At 36.6% G+C, this 21,128-nt stretch overlaps 1 protein-coding gene across 1 annotated transcript in view; it reads left to right on the top strand.

Annotated features, from left to right (window-relative positions):
- Nucleotides 1-15,560: 15,560 nt before the first annotated feature.
- The window catches only part of PDXK (pyridoxal kinase), a 54,389-nt gene continuing 48,821 nt past the window's right edge, over nucleotides 15,561-21,128 (top strand). The window contains exon 1 of the mRNA XM_074300533.1: nucleotides 15,561-15,876. Within this exon, the coding sequence (XP_074156634.1) occupies nucleotides 15,790-15,876 (87 nt within the window). The 5' untranslated portion in view covers nucleotides 15,561-15,789. The remainder of the gene's footprint in view (nucleotides 15,877-21,128) is intronic.

Here is a 21,128-nt window from a genome sequence, read left to right as displayed (position 1 = left end):
CTCAACATAACCCTTCCAAACCAGAAAAATCTAAACCAAGAAAAATCATGGAAGAAGTTAAGGTCCTAAACAGAATTTTAGGCAAGGTGGATACAAAATAATTCTGGTGCTTATTAGATGGGGAAAAAAAATAAAACATGCACATTCTCAACACTTTACAAAAACTGACCATGTATTAGGACATTAAAATTTCAAAACAAATATACAACTGAAAAAATATTAAACAAATCATTTAATGACTACAGTGCAGCCAAAAAGATAATCAATAATTAGAATTTTTAAAAATTATATTAATTAAAAAGGATAAAAATAATAAGAATTTTTAAAGGATTGATTAATTAAAAGCTAAATAATTTAATTCTAAAGAATTGGTGAATGGCCAGGTGGTTCAACAGATAGAGAGCCAAGCCTGGATTTTGGAAGACCTGAGTTCAAATCCAGCCTCAGACACTTACCTAGTGGATAACCTAGACAAATCACATAATCCTATTTGCCTCAGTTGTCTTCTCTGAAGAATGAGCTAGAGAAGAAAACCTACAATGATAATGAAGATTCAGATATAACTACAAACCACTAAACAATAAAACAAATTATTAATGATTTGTAGCATTTTTTCATATGATTGTTGATATCTTGGATTTCTTTCTTTGAAAACTTTTTGTTCAAAATTGAATAATGCAAAGTGAGGTAGAGCCAGAAGAGTGCACAGTAGCAGCAATATTTTAAGAATATTCACCAGTGAAAGACTTAGCTACTCTGATCAAGACAATTCCAAAGGAGCAATGATGAAAAATTCTATTTTCAGAGAACAGATGAATTCTAATATCAGATTGAAGCATACCTTTTAGAGAAACTTTTTGTTTCTTGCTTTTTTGGGTGTCCTTCTGAAATATGTATATAATTGAAAACCCATTGCTAGCCTTCTCAAATGGTAGTAGACTGATGGTAGAGAGGGAGAGGATTTGGAACTCAACATTTTTTTAAAAAAATTAACTGAATTTCCTTATGTAATTGGAAAATATTTAATGAAATAAAATTATATATATATATATATTTTTAAACTCAGAACACATGATCAGTTTGGGAAGGTGGGAGATTTCAAAAAAAGAAGAAGGAGGGGGAGGAGAGAAGAAGAAAGAGGAAGGAAGGAAGGAAGGAAGCAAGAAGGAAGGAAGGAAAAAAGGAAGGAAGAAAGAAACAAAACTGTCCGTCCATACCTTTTGGCCATTCATCTATTGGAGAATGACTCTTGTTCTTATTGTAATCAGTTCTTATCTGATAATCATATAGATAATCATACTTTGGAAATGAGACCTTTATAAGAGAAACTTTCTACCAAAAAAAAAAAAATCCTTTTAGTTAACTATTTCCTTCTAACAATAACTGCATTAGATTTTTTTAATTAAAAATTTTTTTTTAGTTTTATGTAATTAAAATTATCCATTTTGTCTTCTGTGATATTATCTATCTCTTGTTTGGTTATGAATGCTCTCCTGTTCATAGTTGTGAAATGTGCTTTCCTCCTTGCTCTTCTAATTTGTTTATGATGTGATCTTTTGAATTTTAAAAAAGTCACAGATTTCTTTAAAGTTGATCTTTGTATATGATGTGAACTATTGTTGTTCTATTCTGAATTTCTATCAGAATACTTTCCAATTTCTCCAGCAGGTTAGTGTCAAAAAGTGAATTCTTACCATAGTATTTGGGGTCTTTGGGTTTACTGAAAACTGTACTATTATGTTTGTTTTCTTCTATATTTAGTGTACCCAATCTTATCTATTGATCTACTTTTCTATTTTTTAATCAATACCAAATAGTTTTGATAATTACCGCTTTGTAGTATAATTTGAGATCTGATATTGCTAGCCTCCTCTCCTACTTTTAAAAAATTATTCTCTTGAAAATAATTTTATTAATTTTCTTTCTCTATAAAGTAATGTTGGTAGTTTTATTGGCATGGCACTGAATATATAGATTAATTTAAGTATTATAATTTTTATTATTTTGGCTGGTCTTATCCATAAGCAATTACTATTTTTCCAATTATTTAGATTCTAGCTCTATATAAAGAGTATTTTGTAGATGTACTCATTTAGTTCTTGTGTGTGTTAATATGCAGATTCCTAAATATTTTATACATTGTGTTTTCTGTTTGTTTTGCCCTTCTGTCTTCAGACTTTATTTTATTGTTTTTTTTTTTCTGATTATACACATACATTCATTTTTTAAAAATACATATTTCTTTATGAATCATGTTGGGAGAGAAAAACAGAACCAAAGGGAAAAACCATGAAAGAGGGGAAAAAAGAAAATAAAGTGAACAAAGCACGTATTGACTTAAATTTAGTTTCCAGAGTTCTCTCTCTGGATGTATATGGCATTTTGCATCCAAAGTCTATTGGGATTGCCTTGTATCACTGAACTGCTAAGAAGCATCTGCTGAGAGCAAAAGATTATTTGTAGCCTAGCTCTTTCACCCTTAATTTCCAGGAAAGCTAATTATTCCTGGGGTTGGGATTAAAGGGTGTGGAGTCAGAAATCCGGGGAAGCAAGAGGCCTTAATATCTATTCAAGATAAGAATGCACTTTAAGGTCTTGGAAATATTAACTGTGCTGTTTTTCTTTAAAATAGAATTGGTTCCTCAATAAGTAAAGATTCTGAATCTTCCCTCCCACTATCCCCACTCTTTATGGGGGAGGGATGGAAGGGATCAAAGGGAGTGACAAGTATCAGGGTGCCTATGCAGCTTACTGGCCCCTGAGGTGTTTGGACTGTCCTGGGATAAAAGGAAACATGGCCAGACCCCAAATCCCTACCAGAGAGCAGGATGCTGGGGGGCCAGGTCAACCCTTGTGGTGTTTGCTGTGGTGATGAGAAGGCAGTTCCTCCTGCTCAAATTCAGGACAGAGACTGGGGTCTTCTAAGGCTTATGTCTAGAAGAGATTTGCATTAAAAGGGCACCTCTATCTGGAAGTGTCTGGAACAGAAGTTACCCTGAGAAGAGAAGAACTGAGAGTCTCAAGTTAAAGAGTTAAAGGGAAACCAACAGGGGTTAGCAATAATTTTGGCCTTGGATCCCTGAAAAAAAAAGTTGAGGAGGTCCCAGGTCTCATCAGGGTGAATTTTTTAGCTTTGAAAGTATCTAACCTGCTGGGTGTGTTTCACTAGCCCCCTTTTGTCTGAGGGCAAAAGTGTTAAAATGCAAAGGAAGCTCCTTTCAAGGTGGGTGGAGGGAGAATCCCTTTCAGCTAATCTAGTCAGTATCAAATTGTGAGGTGGAAGCATTTTTCAAGCCAAGTACCCTGTCTCTGCATTAAGAGAGGGTAACGGGTCCCAAGCATCACAATTCTATAGTTTTTCGTTCTCTTTGGGCGTCCCCAAGAGAGAGATATGTGATAAAAACTTTAATTTTTATCAAGTTCGCAGGAGTTTTCACCACAGAAATGGGAAATACTCAACTGAGCGTAGCAGCTCCAGACAGTGTTCAGCCAAGTCCCAGGAGGCTGAGTGTCTCACCTAGTTATAGAAAGGGTAGGTGGTGGCTTTAAAAAAAAAAAAAAAAAACAACCTAGTGAACAGTAAACCAGAAAGACTGAAATAGACTGAGACAGGAGCAGAGTGAGAGTATTGAGAGCTGGAGTGAGCCTCTGGAGAGAGATGACATAATCAGGAGGAGGCCCTCCAGACATGGGAGAGGCATCTGTCAGACTGTATCTGACATTCTGATAGCTTGGGATGGGGAGAAGCATTCTGAAACATAAGATCTTTTAATCTTATCAATTATTCTGATAAAGAGGCAGGGGAGGTTTTGCTGAACTAAGAAGCAGGGAAACTGAGGCAGGACTGAGTCAGGATAATTAGGGAAACTGAGTCAGGACAAGAAAGCAAATAAACCAGACTAAAACTAGAAAATACAAGGACTTGTAGCAAGGACCAGTTTCTCCCTGATAACCCCAGAATTAGCAGCATCAAAACAGTATTTCTCATTTAGGGAGACACAGAGGCCTCCCTGTTAAGGTCCTCTGCAGTTGGGGAGCATCTCTGCTAGAGATGGACAGTATGAGGTCTGTAATCATTTGTGCATTAAACTCAGCCTCTGCTCAGTCCTGCTGCCCTAGGAGGGGCAACCCATGTCCCTCCAAAAGAGCGAAAAAGTGGAGCCTGGAGTAGCTCCACCTATCCCCTCTCTCTGGAACAGGAGGTCTAGGAGATAGATTTCTGAGCAAATCATGCAGTTAGACCAAGACAGGCAACCCCAAACTATTAGAGTCCTGATATCAAAATGCTGAAATAGTAATTAAGGAACTTCAGTAATAGGAGTGGAAAAACAGATCAGAGAGATTGCCAATCCCAGGACAGGTGTCTGATTTCTGGTTGTTTCTAAAGAATAATCCCAAAAACTGAATAAGGGATTTCAAAGTTAAAACATAACCCAGCAGTAAATTTTAAGCAAGGAATAAAATAATTTCCAATTCAACCTGAACTAATGGCATAGGGAGCAGAGCAGAAGTGCCTAAGAAAAATACATCAATTTCCCAATTTCCTGACAAGTTTCAGTTTCCTTCCTCCCTTTTTTACATGGAAAAATTATCAGATTACCATTCCACATATAAATCCCAAGGGTGAATCAAAATTCATAACAGACTAGTAAATTTCCTAAAATCCCTCAAACATACAGCAATAGTAAAAGTTTCCCTCATACAGCAATAGTTTTAACAAGTCTTAAAAATAGATCAATTAACTTAAAGGTGGGCCTATCTTGAAATCTTTTGCCAAAGCCAAACCTCTGTGACTGGAGGCTGGAACCCACTAGTGAGTGTGGGGGAATTCCATGTGTCCTCCTTCTCCCCACTCCATTTCCTAAGAGGCAGGGGGGAAGGGAAGGCAGCTAACCTTCGCTCCGGGCTAACTATGTGCTACCAGAGAGCAGTGGGTGAGTTGAAGATAAAAGATCCTACCCCACCCAACTTTTAGTGGGTTGGGTGTGGGGGCATTGGAGCTTTTAGAAAAGTCACACCCTTATTGGAGATACATGACCCCTTTCAAGTAAGTTAACAGAAATTCACCCCAACAAGTTCTTAAGATTTTACATTCAAAGATAACCAAATCTAGCTTGCAAAAGCAATAGTAAAATTATTTAGACTCAGTGATACAGTTAGAATGTCAACAATAATTCAACCACTTTCCCACTCCCAATGTCAGTCCAAAGAGCAGTGATCTTCTAAAGTGGTTAAGGAGTTTTCAAACAGGTTCAATCTTTCATTCTAACTTCTCATTTCCTGCTGCAGTCAGGAATTGAGAAAAGAAATAAAGAAGCTATCTTTACTCTTAATAATTAATTTAATTTGCCTTGATTCGGAATTTTATTCCTCAGCCATCATTCCAAAGGTCTTTCTTGAAGATGCAACCTGGCCAGGGTTGGAGCCTAGAAAAGAAATCTTTAATTATTGGCAGGGACATAGAATACCAATCCAGAAAAATAGAGACTGTGCTAAGAGCAAAAGGTCTTGGGACTGAGAAGATTAGGAACAAAAGAGTTCCCACCTGTAAGGTAGAGATTAGAATGTATTCAATACAGAATTTAATGGGGGAGGAACCTGGATGGGGCTGACCTCTAAAATGGATAAAGACCTTTATTCCATCAAACATTAAGAGGGAATAAGTATAGCCTAAGGTCTAAAAATAAAACCTTTATCCTAACATTAAAAGGGAATGGTTGTAACCTGAGGCAGAGTAACTGAATAGGACAATTAAGGAAACTGTGTCAGTATATTAAGAGCTGTGGTAAAACAAGGTTAGGTAGGAAAGTGAGAGAGACATAGTGAGATTTCAGGAGACAGAGAGGCTATTTATCTCTCCACCAGCAGGTGAGAAAAGTTTAAGTGCCCTGAGGACAGGAAAAAACCTAGAACAGTTTGAAATCCCCTGTTTTTTGAGAGCCTCATGAGCTTGTAAAAGCATAATTTTGAAGTTTCTACAGTTTAGAAGGCTGTGAAGGGAGGCATTGCTCTAAGGCAGGTGACCAATTAAGGGAAACCAAATCCTATTTTAAAATGTATGGGACAAGCTTGCTTTAGAAGGGCTGGAAGCTATGGCTCTTAAGAGCCAGGCAAAAGGTCTGGAAGGGGCATGGCCCGCTTATCCAAGTTGCCTGCAGAGCTCTTAAAAGTTGTTTTAAAAGTTTTTTTAAAAAACATTCTTGCACATACAGTTGGTCATTTTTTACAAAACAATAATATTCATATACGACAATTTATTCAGCCATTCTCCAATTGATGGACATCCATTCAGTTTCCAGTGTTTCTACTGGGCTTATATCCCAAAGAGATCTTAAAGAAGGGAAAGGTACCCACATGTGCAAAAATGTTTGTAGCAGCCCTTTTTTGTAGTGGCTAGAAACTGGAAGCTGAATGGATGCCCATCAATTGGAGAATGGCTGAGTAAACTGTGGTATATGAATATTATGGAATATTATTGTTCTGTAAGAAATGACCAACAGGATGATTTCAGAAAGGCCTGGAGAGACTTACATGAACTGATGCTGAGTGAAATGACCAGGACCAGGAGATAATTGTATACTGCAACAACAATACTATATGATGATCAATTCTGATGGACCAGGCCCTCTCCAACAATGAGATGAACCAAATCAGTTCCAATGGAGCAGTAATGAACTGAACCAGCTACACCCAGTGAAAGAACTCTGGGAGTTGACTATGAACCACTACATAGAATTCCCAATCCCTATATTTTTGTCTCCCTACATTTTTGATTTCCTTCACAGGCTAATTGTATACTGTTTCAAAGTCTGATTCTTTTTATATAGCAAAATAACTGTTTGGACATATATACATATATTGTATTTAACTTATACTTTAACATATTTACCATGTTTTGGTCAACCTGCCATCTGGGGGAAGGGATGGAGGAAGGAGGGGAAAAGTTGAAATAAAAATTTTTGTAAAAATTAAAAAATAAAATAAAATTTTATATCTATCTATCTATCTATCTATATCTATATATATCTATATATAGATATATATAAAGAAACACTGCTGGATCAAAGGGTATGCACGGTTTGATAACTTTTTCAGCATAGTCCCAAATTGATGCATATGTTTTCTAAATAAATAGCTATAATAACAAAATTTTTAAAAAGCTGTTACTATCCCCTAGAAGTCTGTCCTTGGCCTTTATCTCTTTTCCTTTTTTATTTTCTCAGTTGATTTATCTAACCAACTCCTATAGGTTTAATTATCATCTCTGTGCTAATGATTCTCCATTTATCCAATTCTAATTCTCAGATGACTTTACTTCTTATACTATCAACTGTCTAGTGGATGTGAATATCCAATAAATTAAATATAACATTAAACTTGTCAAAAATAGAGCTCATTATCTTTCTGCCTAACTTCTCCCATCTTTTACACTTCCCTGTTACTGTTAAAGGCTACTACTGTACTACATAACTAGGCTCACAACCTTGGTATCATCCTTGATTTCTTAACCACATTTACCCTACATATCCAATCTGTTAATAAGTCTATCTATACCACAACTCTTGTAAAAATGTATTTATGAGAAAATATAAGTATATTATTTCCATAAATATAAATATTTTTTTTCCACTCAGCTACCATTTTGAAACATGTTCTTATCACCTAATGCCTAGTAGCTTTCTTGTTGATGTCCCTATCTCAAGTCTCTCTCAACTCAGTTCATCCTTCACTCTGCTGCTAAATAATCTACCTAAAGTGAAGGTTGACTCTTCACCCTCCTACTCAATAACATCATGGCTCTTTATTATCTCTAGAATAAAATACAAAATATCCTATTTGGCTTTCAAAGCTCTTTACAATGTTTCCCTCTTCCTACATATTAGGAAGTTTCATTAGTTCAGTTTCAGTTTTTAAATTAAATGAGGCCTTACTGAGTAATTGATCAGTTAACAGAAGAAGGTTTATTTTGCCCTAACATAGCCACAATATGCAAAAAAGGATACAATTCAACTTCTATAGATACAGTTCAATTTGTTTCTATATAGAAACACATTTGGTCAACAGCACAGAGTATGGCGATTTGCATGGTTTTCAACTATACTCCAAGTCAGAAGAGTCCAAAGCCTACATGAATGGGACTTTTTATGTCTTTGGATGATTAAGAACTTATGTCAAAGTGATGTAGGTTGTGTTCCCTTTAAGAAACTAATCCTTTCAGGAAATGATGTGGGTTATGCTCCTTTTAAGAAACTAATCCTTTCAGATTGATTTATTCCTTTCTGATTCTCAGCTCCTCCTAGCTGATACATTATTAATTCAAGAAGCTAGGACCTTTGATTCACAAATCTTGTCAAAAGCACCCTTTTAAGTGCTTTTGGGAGGAGATCAGGGTTCTCACAATCCCCACCCAGATCTGAGCCAATTTGGGACACCACCCAAAGGCCCCTTTAGCTAAATCTCTCATTATAAAAGAATCAAGCTGAAGATCACTCTTTGCAGAGGTTCCTAACTTGACAGCCTTACACCTGGCATGCCAAGGATTTCTGTCCACTGGAATCCTATTTCCTTTTATATAGTTATATAAAGTTTATATAGTTATATAAAGTGTTATAATTATAATTTTTTATTTTTTACAGCATTATCCATAAGGGATAAGTATAAGACTCACTTTTCCGAATTTTCCCCTCCTTCTCTCTACCCCCTCCTCTAGATGACAGGTAATCCCATACATGTTAAATGTGTTACAGTATATCCTAAATACAACATATATGTGTAAAACTGAATTTCTTGTTGCACAGTAAGAATTGGATTCAGAAGGTAAAAGTAACTTGGGTAGAAAGACAATAGTGCAAATAGTTTACACTCTATTCCCAGTGTTCCTTCTCTGGGTGTAGCTGATTCTGTCCACCATTGATCAAGTGGAATTGAATTAGATCTTCTCTATGTTGAAAATATCCACTTCAATCAGAATATGTCTTCATACAGTATCGTTGTTGAAAGTCTCTCCAAGCCTCTCTGTATTCTTCCTGCTGGTCATTTCTTACAGAGCAATAATATGGAATCCTATTTCCAGTGTCCTTTTATCTCTACATTCCCCTTTTACTAATTAGACTTTAACTATACTTCCAAACCCCAAAATAAACCTCCTTTATCTATCTAGGTTTTCGGGTCTTTTACAGAGGACTCTTGCACCGCTACTAGATCCCATTTAACTCTATCCTTGCGCCGAATCCAAAGGGGTTGCAGGGGAGCTCTATTTGACTCCCTGTACCCTGAACCTGCCAGTAGGCCTCAACCCTAATTTCATTTAGTTACCCCAATTCTAAACCTCATCAAAAGGAGAGGACAAACCATGTCCAGAGACAGTTTTGACAGTTTTTAGGAAAAAAATAATCAATTGTGAAGAGAAAATCCTATTCAGACCTTTCCTTATGGAATAAGGGAATGAGGCAAGCTCAGGCAAAGAAATTTAAAAGAATTTTATTTAGTGTTCTAAAATAGTTTGTAGTTGTGTGCTTTCCATCCCCACCTCCCACCTTTATAGAAGGGAATAAACAACTTCCATATAAAGACATAAGTATTTTGATTGGTATGCAAAATCACAAGGAGATAGGATTAGTGCCACCTTAGATCCTTTCTCATTGATTATACTATCAAAAGAAGTAAGCATGACCTACTAAATGAAGTGTTAACATGAAATCATTCAGACTGACTTCATAGGAATTGAAAAAAGTCAACTTGTTTAGAGTAAACAGAGAAATTGATACATATTAGTCTTATCAATCTACCTTTCCATTTCACTTTATCTTACTTTACATATCCTACAAACTAGAAAAAATGGATTTCTAGCTGATTGAGTCAACAAGCATTTATGGGCACACAGCAGAGGAAAAGTCCAAAGAGTCTGGGAGTAGATTAATAAGGTTGATTATAATGGTATTTCTTTGAATAGAGATTTGGGATGAATTTATCACCAGAAGAGCCACTTTAACCTCTCTTGAAGAAGACCCATGTTGATACCATGTAGTCAAAGACTTTTCTAAGAAAAAAGTCAATTTTCCTCCTTTTCCTTCTAGTGTCTTTCTAGCCACAAATACTATAATATAATCCATTGTTTCATTACCCAAATGTTTTTATGTAACTTGAATTTTGCTACACCCACCAAGAAATCAAGGGCTAACTAGACAGAGATATTTAGATAGAAAGTCAAAGGCATGATATAAGAATTTTCTTAATTAGGAGCTTTTCATTCAAAATAAATTCCCAATAGGAATGGATTTGATGATGTCAAAGGAAAAGACATTAAGGAATTGAAAAGGTCTGTTTTGGAAGAGGAAAGGAGAGGTAAAATGAGACAAATTAGATCATAGGAAGAGGCACAAAAGAACTATTACAATCAAAGGAAGAAGGGGGGAATGGGCATTGTCTGAAGCTTGAGCTCATCAATTTTGGCTCTAAAAGGAAATAACTTAATCATTCATCTGAATATATAAATTTATCTAATGCTATAAAGAAGTAGGATAAGAAAGGAGAAAGAAAAGGGAGAGGCTGGATACAAGGGAGGACAGAAAAACTAGAGAAAAAAGGAGAAGGTAATGAGGGAAAGGAAAGGGGGCACCCTATTTCTTGGCGCATAGATAGTAAGATAATTCCATGAGGCACAGTGTCCCTTGTAAATGAATTTACAGGCCCGAAAACCTACTTTGATAAATAAAAGGTTTATTGTAGAAATTTGGAAGTAAAGCTCAGTTAGAAAGACGCCAGGGCCAGAGGTGGCCGCTGGGCGGGCAGGAATGGGCAGGAACCCTTACTTGGTCAGAAGGATACCATGTGTTGGTGGGAGGGCTCCTGCAAAGAGGGAGTTCTGGCTCACCTCTTTTACACCCAAAAGATTGTGGGCAGTTCCAAGTTCTTGGCAGGCTTTTCAGGTAGCTCCGATCAGGTGAGGGCTGGGGGAAGCTGAGCTTATAGTGGGGCTGGGCCCGGATATTCAAAGGGTGCCTTTGACCAGGATTTATGAATCAAGTTCAGCCATGGGTTGGGCAATTAGAAAGGAATCTTAAAGGGACCTCAACGCCCGTCAAAGGGAGGAAGATGATAGAACATAAGGAATGGGTAAGCTGGGTAAAAAAACAAACAAACCCTTTAAGGACATGATAGAAATAATGAACAAAAGTATATACAGGGGGTAAAAATATAATGGAGGGAAATACAGGGCTGGTAATTATAACTGTAAATGTGAATGGAATGAACTTTCCCATAAATGGAAATGAATAGTAGAGTAGACTAAGGAGAGCACTTAAGGTTTGCTATGTCTCATCCTCTCTAGGGATTCACTCCTGACTTGCTCTACCGGACTTGGACATCTGGGTTCTTTTCTTCCTTTGCCCCCTATCCCTCCCCCTTTTAGTTTCCTTTTATGCATTGTCTTCCCCCATTAGAATGTAAGCTCTTTAGGCACAGGGATTGTCTTTTCTGTTTGTACTTGCATTTCCAGCACTCAAGACAGTTCCTGGAATATAGTAAATGCTTAAATATTTACTAACTGATGACTGATATTTATATTGACTTCCCCTTTAGTTTTAATAAAATAAAGGAAAAATTTTTTAAAAATAAAAAATTTAAAAATTTTTCTTGAGTTTTTGTAGGAGTTTGTCTTCTTTCACAATATTACTAAGATGTAAATATATCTTGCATTACTACATATGTATAACCTATACTGAATTGCAAAAACAAATGTAAAAAAAATATCCTTTTACATGTATTTGGGGGAAAATAAAATATTAAGTTTTTTATTTTTGGTGTGGCAATTGGGGTTAAGTGACTTGCCTAGGGTCCCAAAGCTAGTAAATATTAAAGTTTGAGGCTGAATTTGAACTCAGGTCCTCCTAACTTTAGAGCACAGTATCCACTGCGACATCTAGCTGCCCCAAAATACTGCATTTTTTAAAATAAAATAAAATAAAGGATGAATAGCAACAAAAATAAAATGAACTTGCTAAATCTGGAGAGGAAGGAACAAAATGGAATTTAGAAGGTGTTATATTGCCCCTAGACTCAAAATAATCTAATTACTATAACAAGGTATTATACTGGTAATCAGAGCAAAAAGAATATTTTCTGGGAAAGTGGTTTCTCCCTTCCTGACAGTCTTTAAACAGAAGACAGAAAATCATTTTTTAAATATAGGTTAGATTGGATGATCTATGAAATTTCTTCTCATTCCAAGATTCAGTGATTCTTAAATCTGATGCATCTTACTGAAGCATTACTTTTCTTTCTTGGTAATCACATGTTATGGATTAATTTTTATGAATTCTTTGATTCACTTAAAGGCCTTTTTTCAAATTAATACTTATTTTTCAATGATTTAAATTTAAAGGTTTTTAAATATGGAGATGTCATATATTCTAACGTTAATGATAAATCTATTGCTACCAAAATCAAACTAATGACAACCCAAATGGAATATTTCTTGGAATTTGGTGTACTCTTATGTCAGAAAAAGTCCTAAATTAGTGTAACCATAGAGATTCAGTTTTCCTTGGATTTAATTAGCTGTGAGATCATGGAGGCCACTGGGATTATTCACAGTGATTTTCAGGAAAGAGTACCAAGAGAAAGAGGAAGCTGAAACCCAAGAGTAGGACATATGTCTCCATATGGAGACCAATGTAGACTTTGCAAAATTAAGCACTTTGCATGAGATTTCTTTTCTCTTCTTCAAAGACTTCAAAAGTAGTATCTGGTTTTTATTTTAATGTTATTTTTATTATAGCCTTTTATATACAAAACATATACATGGGTAATTTTTCAACACTGACCCTTGCAAAAACTTCTGTTCCAACTTTTCCTCTCTTTCCCTCTACCCCTTCCCCTAGATGGCAGGTAGTCCCATACATGTTAGATATGTTAAAGTATATGTTAAATACAATATATGTATATATATTTATACAATTATTTTGTTACACAGGAAAGATTGGATTTAGAAAGAAGGTAAAAATAACCTGAGAAGAAAAAAACAAAAATGCAAGTAAACAATAACAGAGAGAGTAGAAATGTTATGTTGTGGTCCATACTCATTTCCCAGTGTTCTTTCTGATTTGGATCCTTTCATTGTTGAAGAGAGCCTTGATCATCATGTAGTATTGTTGAAGTGTATAATGATCTGTTCTGCTCATTTCACTTAGCATCAGTTCATGCATGTCTCTCCAAGCTATTCCAATCAACTTTGTCCCTAAAGTAAAAAAGAATAGTAACTGCTGAGCCTAGTGGATTAGGTTGCATAAAATGACCCTGATCTTTGTTTCCTAAAGATAAATTCCTTCTATCATGGCACCTTCCTTTAGTTGCAACACTCCTCTGGAGTTTGTGTTTCATTTTTTCTCTGTGAGCAGAGTTAAACAAGGAAATCCTCATTCCTATGGCAGCTGGCTATACCCAGTCAGCATACACCCACAGTGACTTTTTTTTATCCCATTCTTTTGCCACTTTATTCTAGTGTAACATAAAATATAATAATGTTTGCTAACATTTGTTTGTGTGTTACGTGGGTGTTAGAAATTGGAAACATGAAATTTGGAAAATGTGGCAGCCTATCCAGCACCAATTTTGGAGTCAGCACCTGGATAGGGAAGCTGAGCAATGGGCTGTTCTTGAAACATGTGAAAAACCAAGCCCAGAGTGGAAAAAAAAGGACAAATAAAAGCAAAGAAGATTTACAAGTTTACAAACTTAACCTAAATAGCCCTAGAAAACAAACATGTATGTATGCATGCATGCACAAATATGTATTCATATATACATTATGTGTATGAATGAGATGAGGTGAGATCTTTCAAGACAGTTGTGAAAATCGAGTAAGGCTTCATCTACTTCAGAGTTCGAGTAGGCCTGAAGGACTCTGAAGTTCGAGCAAAGGGCATTGCCTTCCCCTCCTATGACATCTCCCTATTTCATCCAAATATGGGCAACTATGTACTTATTGGTCAAGTTCAATTTCATGAGTAGATCTCCGTTTAGAATGTAAGACTCTCAGCCAATGAGGATGAGGGTCAGTGGTGGGAGGGGGCGTTTTGCGTTAGGGATTAAAGGTGCTGTCCTGCCCACAGGAGGCGCTTCCTCTCTTCCATAGTCTACTGGAAGAGTGGGACGCCCTTCTCACGAGAATGTACAATAAACTTTGCTTTTCTCTAGAGCTCTCTCCAGCTTTTTTTATTAAATGGTGTTCCCTCGCCATTTCCGTACCACACATGTACATGCATGATGCATGTGTGATTAAAATATTTTAGACAGCCTGAAAGCCAAGGAGGAAAACAGGATTATGCTTCCACAATGTTTTAACTTTTTACAGACATGTAGATTTAGATCACATAAGTATATTTCCTTAGACTGAAGTACAGTAATTATGTCAATAGTAGGAAATAGAGTAAGGGGAAAGAAAGTAAATTATAAACAGAGCTAAAAGATTGCAAATGATTTTGTTTGAGGAAGTGGAAAGCCAAAGCAAAGTGGAAAAAAATAACTATTAATTTTTATTATTTTTTTATACATGTGCATTTTTTCAAAATATCTTTCCATATGAATCGTATTGGGAGAGAAAAATAAAAAAGAAAAAAAAACACAAAAAAGAAAAAAAAACAGGGGGAAAAAAGGTGAAAGCAGTATTCTTTGAGCCTTATTCATTCTCTATACTTCTCTGGATGCAGGACGGCCTTTTCCATCCAAAGTTTATTGGAATTGCCTTGGATCACTAAATTGCTCAGAAGAGCTAAGTCTATCATAGTTGATCATCACACAATCTTTCTGTTGCTGTGTACAATGTTTCTGGGGTAACCCTTGATAGAAACCAGCACAACACGAAAATAACCTGAATAAAGCAATATTACTATGTTTTTCTTTCTTTGCTCATTCATAAACTACGTACTTGTAATTGTGAATGTGTTTGGTCATGGAGGAAGCCCTGAAACTTGCAAACCAGAATGTATGTGTAGATGCTAGCAACCGCAAAGTGGGAGGAGTACCAGCCATTTCATGGAGAGGTTCAGAATCACCGCTTACTTGTCCTTAGATAGCCTTATTCCAGCTCAGAGTTAATGATGTAAAAACGGAGATTTAATGGATATCCTGATTTTCTGGATAGAAACATGTATGGGGTGTCGATTTCTTTGGAGAAAGAAAACACGGGGGTGACTGGCTGCATAGTGTGAGTGTTGGACGCGATGCACCATAACAGCCCAGATTCCCCGCTAGCTCCCAATGGTTCTGCAGCTGCCTCAGAGTTAATGATGTAAAAACGAGGACTTTAGGTGTCCGCATGAATCGCCTGAACCGAATTACCGGGAGAGGCCCACAGAGCGTGCAAGAGCCCACCTAGGAAGCAGGAGCCGGAGGGGACACTTTGACCTTGGCTCTGCCCTACGTCACGCCTGTCAGCAACATCCCCGGCACGCGCCCGCCTACATCGCACCAACAGCTCGGCCCAAATCGGCCTTGGCTCCGTACTTCCGGTCTTTGCGCTCCGCCCCCCCATACCTCTGTCCCCCGCCTCCCAGGTCCCCGCCTCTTCTCTCTCGGTTACAGCTGCTGCGCTCTTTGCTAGCTCTTCTGCTTGGTCCTCTCCTGGCTGGGATCTTCTCTGTCCATTACTCCAGACCAATCCACGTTTAATCTTGCTGGGGCTCTGTCCAGGTGGACTGCCCGCGCTCTTCCTCCTGACGCCCTGAATCCTTTTTCCTCATTCAGCCGACTTTAAGTCTCAGGTTCGCCTACCGAACGAAGGAGAGCAGCATGGAGGAGGAGTGCAGGGTTCTGTCCATCCAGAGTCACGTCGTCCGAGGCTATGTGGGCAATCGAGCGGCTACTTTTCCCCTGCAAGTAAGGCGTGGGTGGAAGGGCGCGGAGGTTGGGAGAAAGTCTTTGCGTGGGAATGGGGAGAATGTGCTCTGCCTTCGTTTGCCTGAAAGCCATAGGGAGGAAATTGGCTGGTTTTTGGAGAAGATTTGGGGGTGCTGCTGGTGAGCGAGTCCAGAAACGCGAATTTCATCTGGATCCCAAGACCATCTCTTTGGGACTCCTCGACTCTCCCCCCCCCCCCATTTTCTTGGGAGTTTATGTAACTAACTCTTTTGTCTGGGTTCCACCTTCCGGCTTATTAATAATCTGTTAAGTGGTCTGGGCTTTTGAGGGGAGTTTGGAGCAAGGCAAAATAACATTCAGAAGACTTGATTTTATATTTATATATACACACATCTATCCAGATTATAAATACACATCCTATGGATATAGGAGGTTGGCAGGGCAAGACAATAAGGCTTCTAGACTTGTATACATTCTATCTACCTATCTATACAAGTAAATATCCATCTACATTATAAATACATATATATATGTGCAGGAGGTTATGGTAGGACAAGGCTTGACACTTAGACTCTACATATTTTTATTTACATTTATATCCAACTACATTATAGATACAGATTATATCCTATGTATACATACATAGGGCAAAGCTTTGTAGTATCTTTTGTATCCTTAGTTCTTGGGCAGCATTCCGTTCTTAAGCAGACCGTTTTGTTCAGTCACTTTTCAGTATGTCTTTTCATAAGCCAGTTTGGATTTGTCTTGGCAAAAATATTGGAGTGGTTTATCATTTCCGTTTCCAGCTCGTTTTACAAGATGAGGAACTGAGGCAAACTTGACCTAGGTTACACAGCTAGTGTCTGAATCCACGTTTGAACTCGTCTTGATTGCAAGCCAGTTCTCTCCACTGCGCCACCTAGCTGCCCCAAATTATAAGGTCATGTTTGCAAGGTTGCTACAGAGTAAAAACCTGTGTAATCAGAGATTAACTATTTTTTGCTTCTGTGAGAAGACTCCTTTCTTTAAAAACTAGCCATTTGTTTTAATTATTTAGAAATTCTTAACAGTATTTTGTAGTAAGAGATTTTCTTTACCGATTGTATAGTAGATCAAATGTTCCTTAGGTGAAATTCAAAAAAGGCATATTTATAAGAAAATATTACAAATTAAGACAAAATTAAAAAGTGCCTTGGATTGTTTTTTTCCTCCCAATAGGGCAAATCAGAAAGAAATGTTTAAAAGTGAAAAGAAAATGGACACATAGGCTTTACAATATTCTGTCTATAGACTTTATGAAGCTGCCATATAATCTAGAGATTTTTAAAGGGAACAAAAAGGTGAAGGAGAAGCGAAAAGTCGATATCATGTATTTGGTATAATCTTCCAAGTTTCTAAGATCCAGTTTTGCCTTCCTGAAGAAGGGAAAGAAAACAATATAAAATGAGGCATAGATAAGAGAATGAGATAGTGTGGTTAGCTTGCCCACTGTCTTGTTGATTTACAGAAGTCGCCTGTGCAAATTTTTTTTCCTAAGATTTTATTAGAGATTTCCCTCTGATTAAAGAATAGACTGAGTGAAGAGTATGGTTTTATTGCTTTCAGTTTCATCTAAAAGCAAATGAATAGATTTTTTTTAACCTTTGCAATAGAAGACCAGAAGATACAACTTATTTTGGTTTGTCTTTTATGAATTTCATTTTGTATACATTGCATAAAAGGTGCCAAAGTCAATATATTGAATCAATATATTTCCAGGGATCTTAATTTTGATACTATTGCTGATGTCAAAATATTTTCTTATGCTATGCTTTATAACTTGGGTTTGCTAATTATTTTCAATTTTATTGGATACTTTTAAGTTACCAAATTGCTAAGGCATATTTTAGAGGTTGTAAAAGTACTCTATTCTATTCAGAAGTATATTCTCCAGCTAGATGACTTATCAGGAGAAAAAAAAAAAAAAAAAAGGTAAGAGACCCTGGGGCTTAGTGGTATGGTCTATGCAGAACAAAGGCCAGAACCTGAGATTCAACAGCTCTATAAGGCATAAGTTACTAGTGAGATGTTTATGATAGAGTGGTTAGAAAAATTATTTCAGTAACCTCTTTTGTACCCCTTTCTGAGTCTGTCCTTCCTACTCTCAGAATAACCTTCCTTAGATATAGGTCTGATTCTGTCACTCCTTTGCCCAGATATCTTCAATCATTTCCTCTTGCCCACCAATATTCTTCACCAGGCATAGTTCCTTCACAATACAACTTTAAGTGATTTTATGTATAGTAGGAACTCAGTAAATGTTGTTGCATAATTTTAATGACCAAGCTTTTCTTGAAAATGAAAAAAATATACCTTTTCTTGTTTTACAGATATGGAGGGAGGAAGGTTCTTACAAGTACAAAGTCAGATTCAAACATTAGGATACTTTTGCTGAATTGCAATTTTTTGTTTTGAGAGAATTCAATGGTAATATTTGGAAATTTTGTTAAGTCAGTTGTCTGACTCTGTGAGTCCCAAATTTGGAATGATTTGCCATTTCCTTCTTTATAAAAGAGGAAACTGAGGCAAAAAGGTTTAAAGTGACCTGTCAAAAGTTACACTGCTAGTGTCTGAGGCTGGATTAAAATGATCTAAAGACAATAAAATACATTTTTCCCCCTAAAATTAAAGTTAAATGTTTTTTGAGTTAAAATTGAATTAGTTTCCTGCTTATTCAAGCAAACTAGTTAGAGTATGCCATCCAGAAGGCCAGCTTTCTTGAGTGCTGGCATAAAGCCAAAGGAATTTGAAGAGAGAAATTGGGCAAAGCTTCATGGTAGAACTGGGACTATGAGAGGAAATTCATGCAGAATTCAGACTAAGGGGTAGGCAAGGCAGGTAAATGCCTAACTTGGAATGCATTGACAATGTAATGAGGCATGCTTTGTATAATTGCCCATATTTTTACAAGCAGACAATTTTGTTGTCCTTTTTCGAATTATTTTCATTTTCTTTCTCTACCCCTTTCCCACCCTGTGAGAAGGCAAGAAATGCCATTATGCCATTATGCATATGAAGTCCTGCAAAACAATTTCATTATTTGCCATTTCCAAAAATTTAAAAAAAAGAAAGAAAAATTGGTTGTGCAAACCATCTGATATTAGAATTTAAATACTAGAGAAATATAGCATGTACTATGAACTCTTTATATTACTAATTTAGTAAACAAGTAATAGTTTTGCAGAGCAATAATTCTATTATTCCTCATCCTCACCTCTTCCTTCCTATTCCTTCTTTAACCCCATTTAATCCACTTAGTTTGGGGATTTTTCCCTTGGATGGAGCTTCCCATGGAAGGTAATACACTCCATCCCTCTGTGTCTAAATGGACTACCCAGTTTTCCATATTGACAGCCAGAACAGGCAGTGGAGACATAGAGCTTGAGCAGGATTTCATCAATTCAAAACACTTCATTTTATAGATGAGAGAACTCATCTGTTAAGGCCAAGGGAGGTTATTAGACATGACTATACTCTCAGTTTGTATTATCTCCTGTGCCTGGCATAGTATCTGGTACATAGTCAAGTTTGGGTTAAGACAAATAAAAAATCTGAAATTATTGTTATATTTTGGTAATTATTGGCATAGGAAATTCCTACATGAAAAGCTAGAAAATATAAAGTGTATTTAAACTCTGGAAGGATAGAAAGCATAAAGAAGAAAAAAACTTCCATAAGAACAAAAGGTCAAGAATCTCTAGGAAAACAAGAAAATAAAAGTGGGAATGTTTAACTATCTGATCTCAAATTAAACTACAATAAGTAATTAAAATAATTTTATACTATTTAAGAAATAGAGGTTGAAATTATTACTCTTTGCAGATGATGATGGTATACTAAGAGAATCCCAGAGAATCAACTAAAAAGCTATTAGAAATAATAGTTCAATCTCATTTTTCGTTGTTCAGTCTTGTCAGATACCAGTATCATGTAGAAAATTTTGTTGCTGTTTGGCTTGTTTCAGTTATGTCTGATTCTTCATGATCTTGTGGGGTTTTTTCAGCAAAGATTCTGGAAGGATTTTGAGCTCATTTTACAGGTAAGGAGACTGAGGCAAACAGGGTTTAGTAACAGCTAATAAGTTATCAGAGGCTGGATTTGAACTCAGGTCTGACTGCAGGTAGCTGCTCTATCCACTATACTATCTAACTGCTCAAAGATAAATTTTTCATTTATAATAACCAGCCCTGTGTGTTTCCTCCTTCCTTTAAGAGTCCACATTATGGGTGCTTCATTTTTTTGTTAGCAATGTTTTAACTAGGAATTCTGGCAGCTGGGGAAGATTTAGTTGAAAAGGAACAGGAGAGAGAAAGATTTCCTGGCATACTCCAAAGCCAATATATGCACCACCATCATTGGGCATATCATTGTCAGGGATTCCAAGTAGCATGGATCCCCAAGTCAGTGCAAAGGCTGAGTGCTTGTGGTGGTAGAAGAAAGTACCTTCAGAAGAAGATGATATGTGCTTTGGACTGCACATTTTATTCTTTCAGGCATTGAGAAGCCAGCTTGCTAGGAAGACAGTTCTTAGTGGGTAAGGTCCTGTTAGGAAGATAGCAAAGGTTAACTCTGAGAAGAGAATAACTTCACCATTCAGCAAAAAAAAAAATCCTGTTAGGACAGCTTGCTAAGAAGACAGCTTCCTTGGCAAGCATAATCCTGTTTAGGACTTCTTCAAAGATATCTGGACATGTAGCCCTACATATATTGGGGCTTGGATGTTACAGAAATTAACCTCTGAAATTTCTAACCCTCTTTACATATCCTATTCTAATTCTCCAACCTTTATTACATCCCTTTATTATGTGCTAAGCAAACCCTAAGAATATAAATATAAGCAAAAAGAAAGCTAATAAGTTACTAATAAGGCAGTCTGAGAAAGGCTGAGTTCCTGTAGTAGATATCTTAAATGCAGCCCAGGCACATTCTAGTTGCCTTAAACTATGGTAATAAGATAGTCTGGAAAATAAAAAGTTCTCAAGATAGGTTTTAAGCATTTTTCTGACAAAGGGAGAGGCTAAACTGATTTCTGCATCCACACCTGAAGTTTTTGTCAAATACTGCATTCTTAGTTTAGATCTTTAGGTTTAACAAATAGTAACTACTGTGCTTGTTTTAAGTTATGTATCTAATTATATAAGTATAAAAGTGCTGATTTATGTGAATTTATTTTGTATCTTGCAACTTTGGTAAAATGTGGATTATTTCTAATAGCTTTTTAGTTGATTCTC

This window comes from Sminthopsis crassicaudata, chromosome 3 (assembly GCF_048593235.1).
Source record: "Sminthopsis crassicaudata isolate SCR6 chromosome 3, ASM4859323v1, whole genome shotgun sequence".
Taxonomy (NCBI): Eukaryota; Metazoa; Chordata; class Mammalia; order Dasyuromorphia; family Dasyuridae; genus Sminthopsis; species Sminthopsis crassicaudata.
Note: the sequence above shows the minus strand (reverse complement) of the source record. Positions and strands in the feature narration are given on the sequence as shown.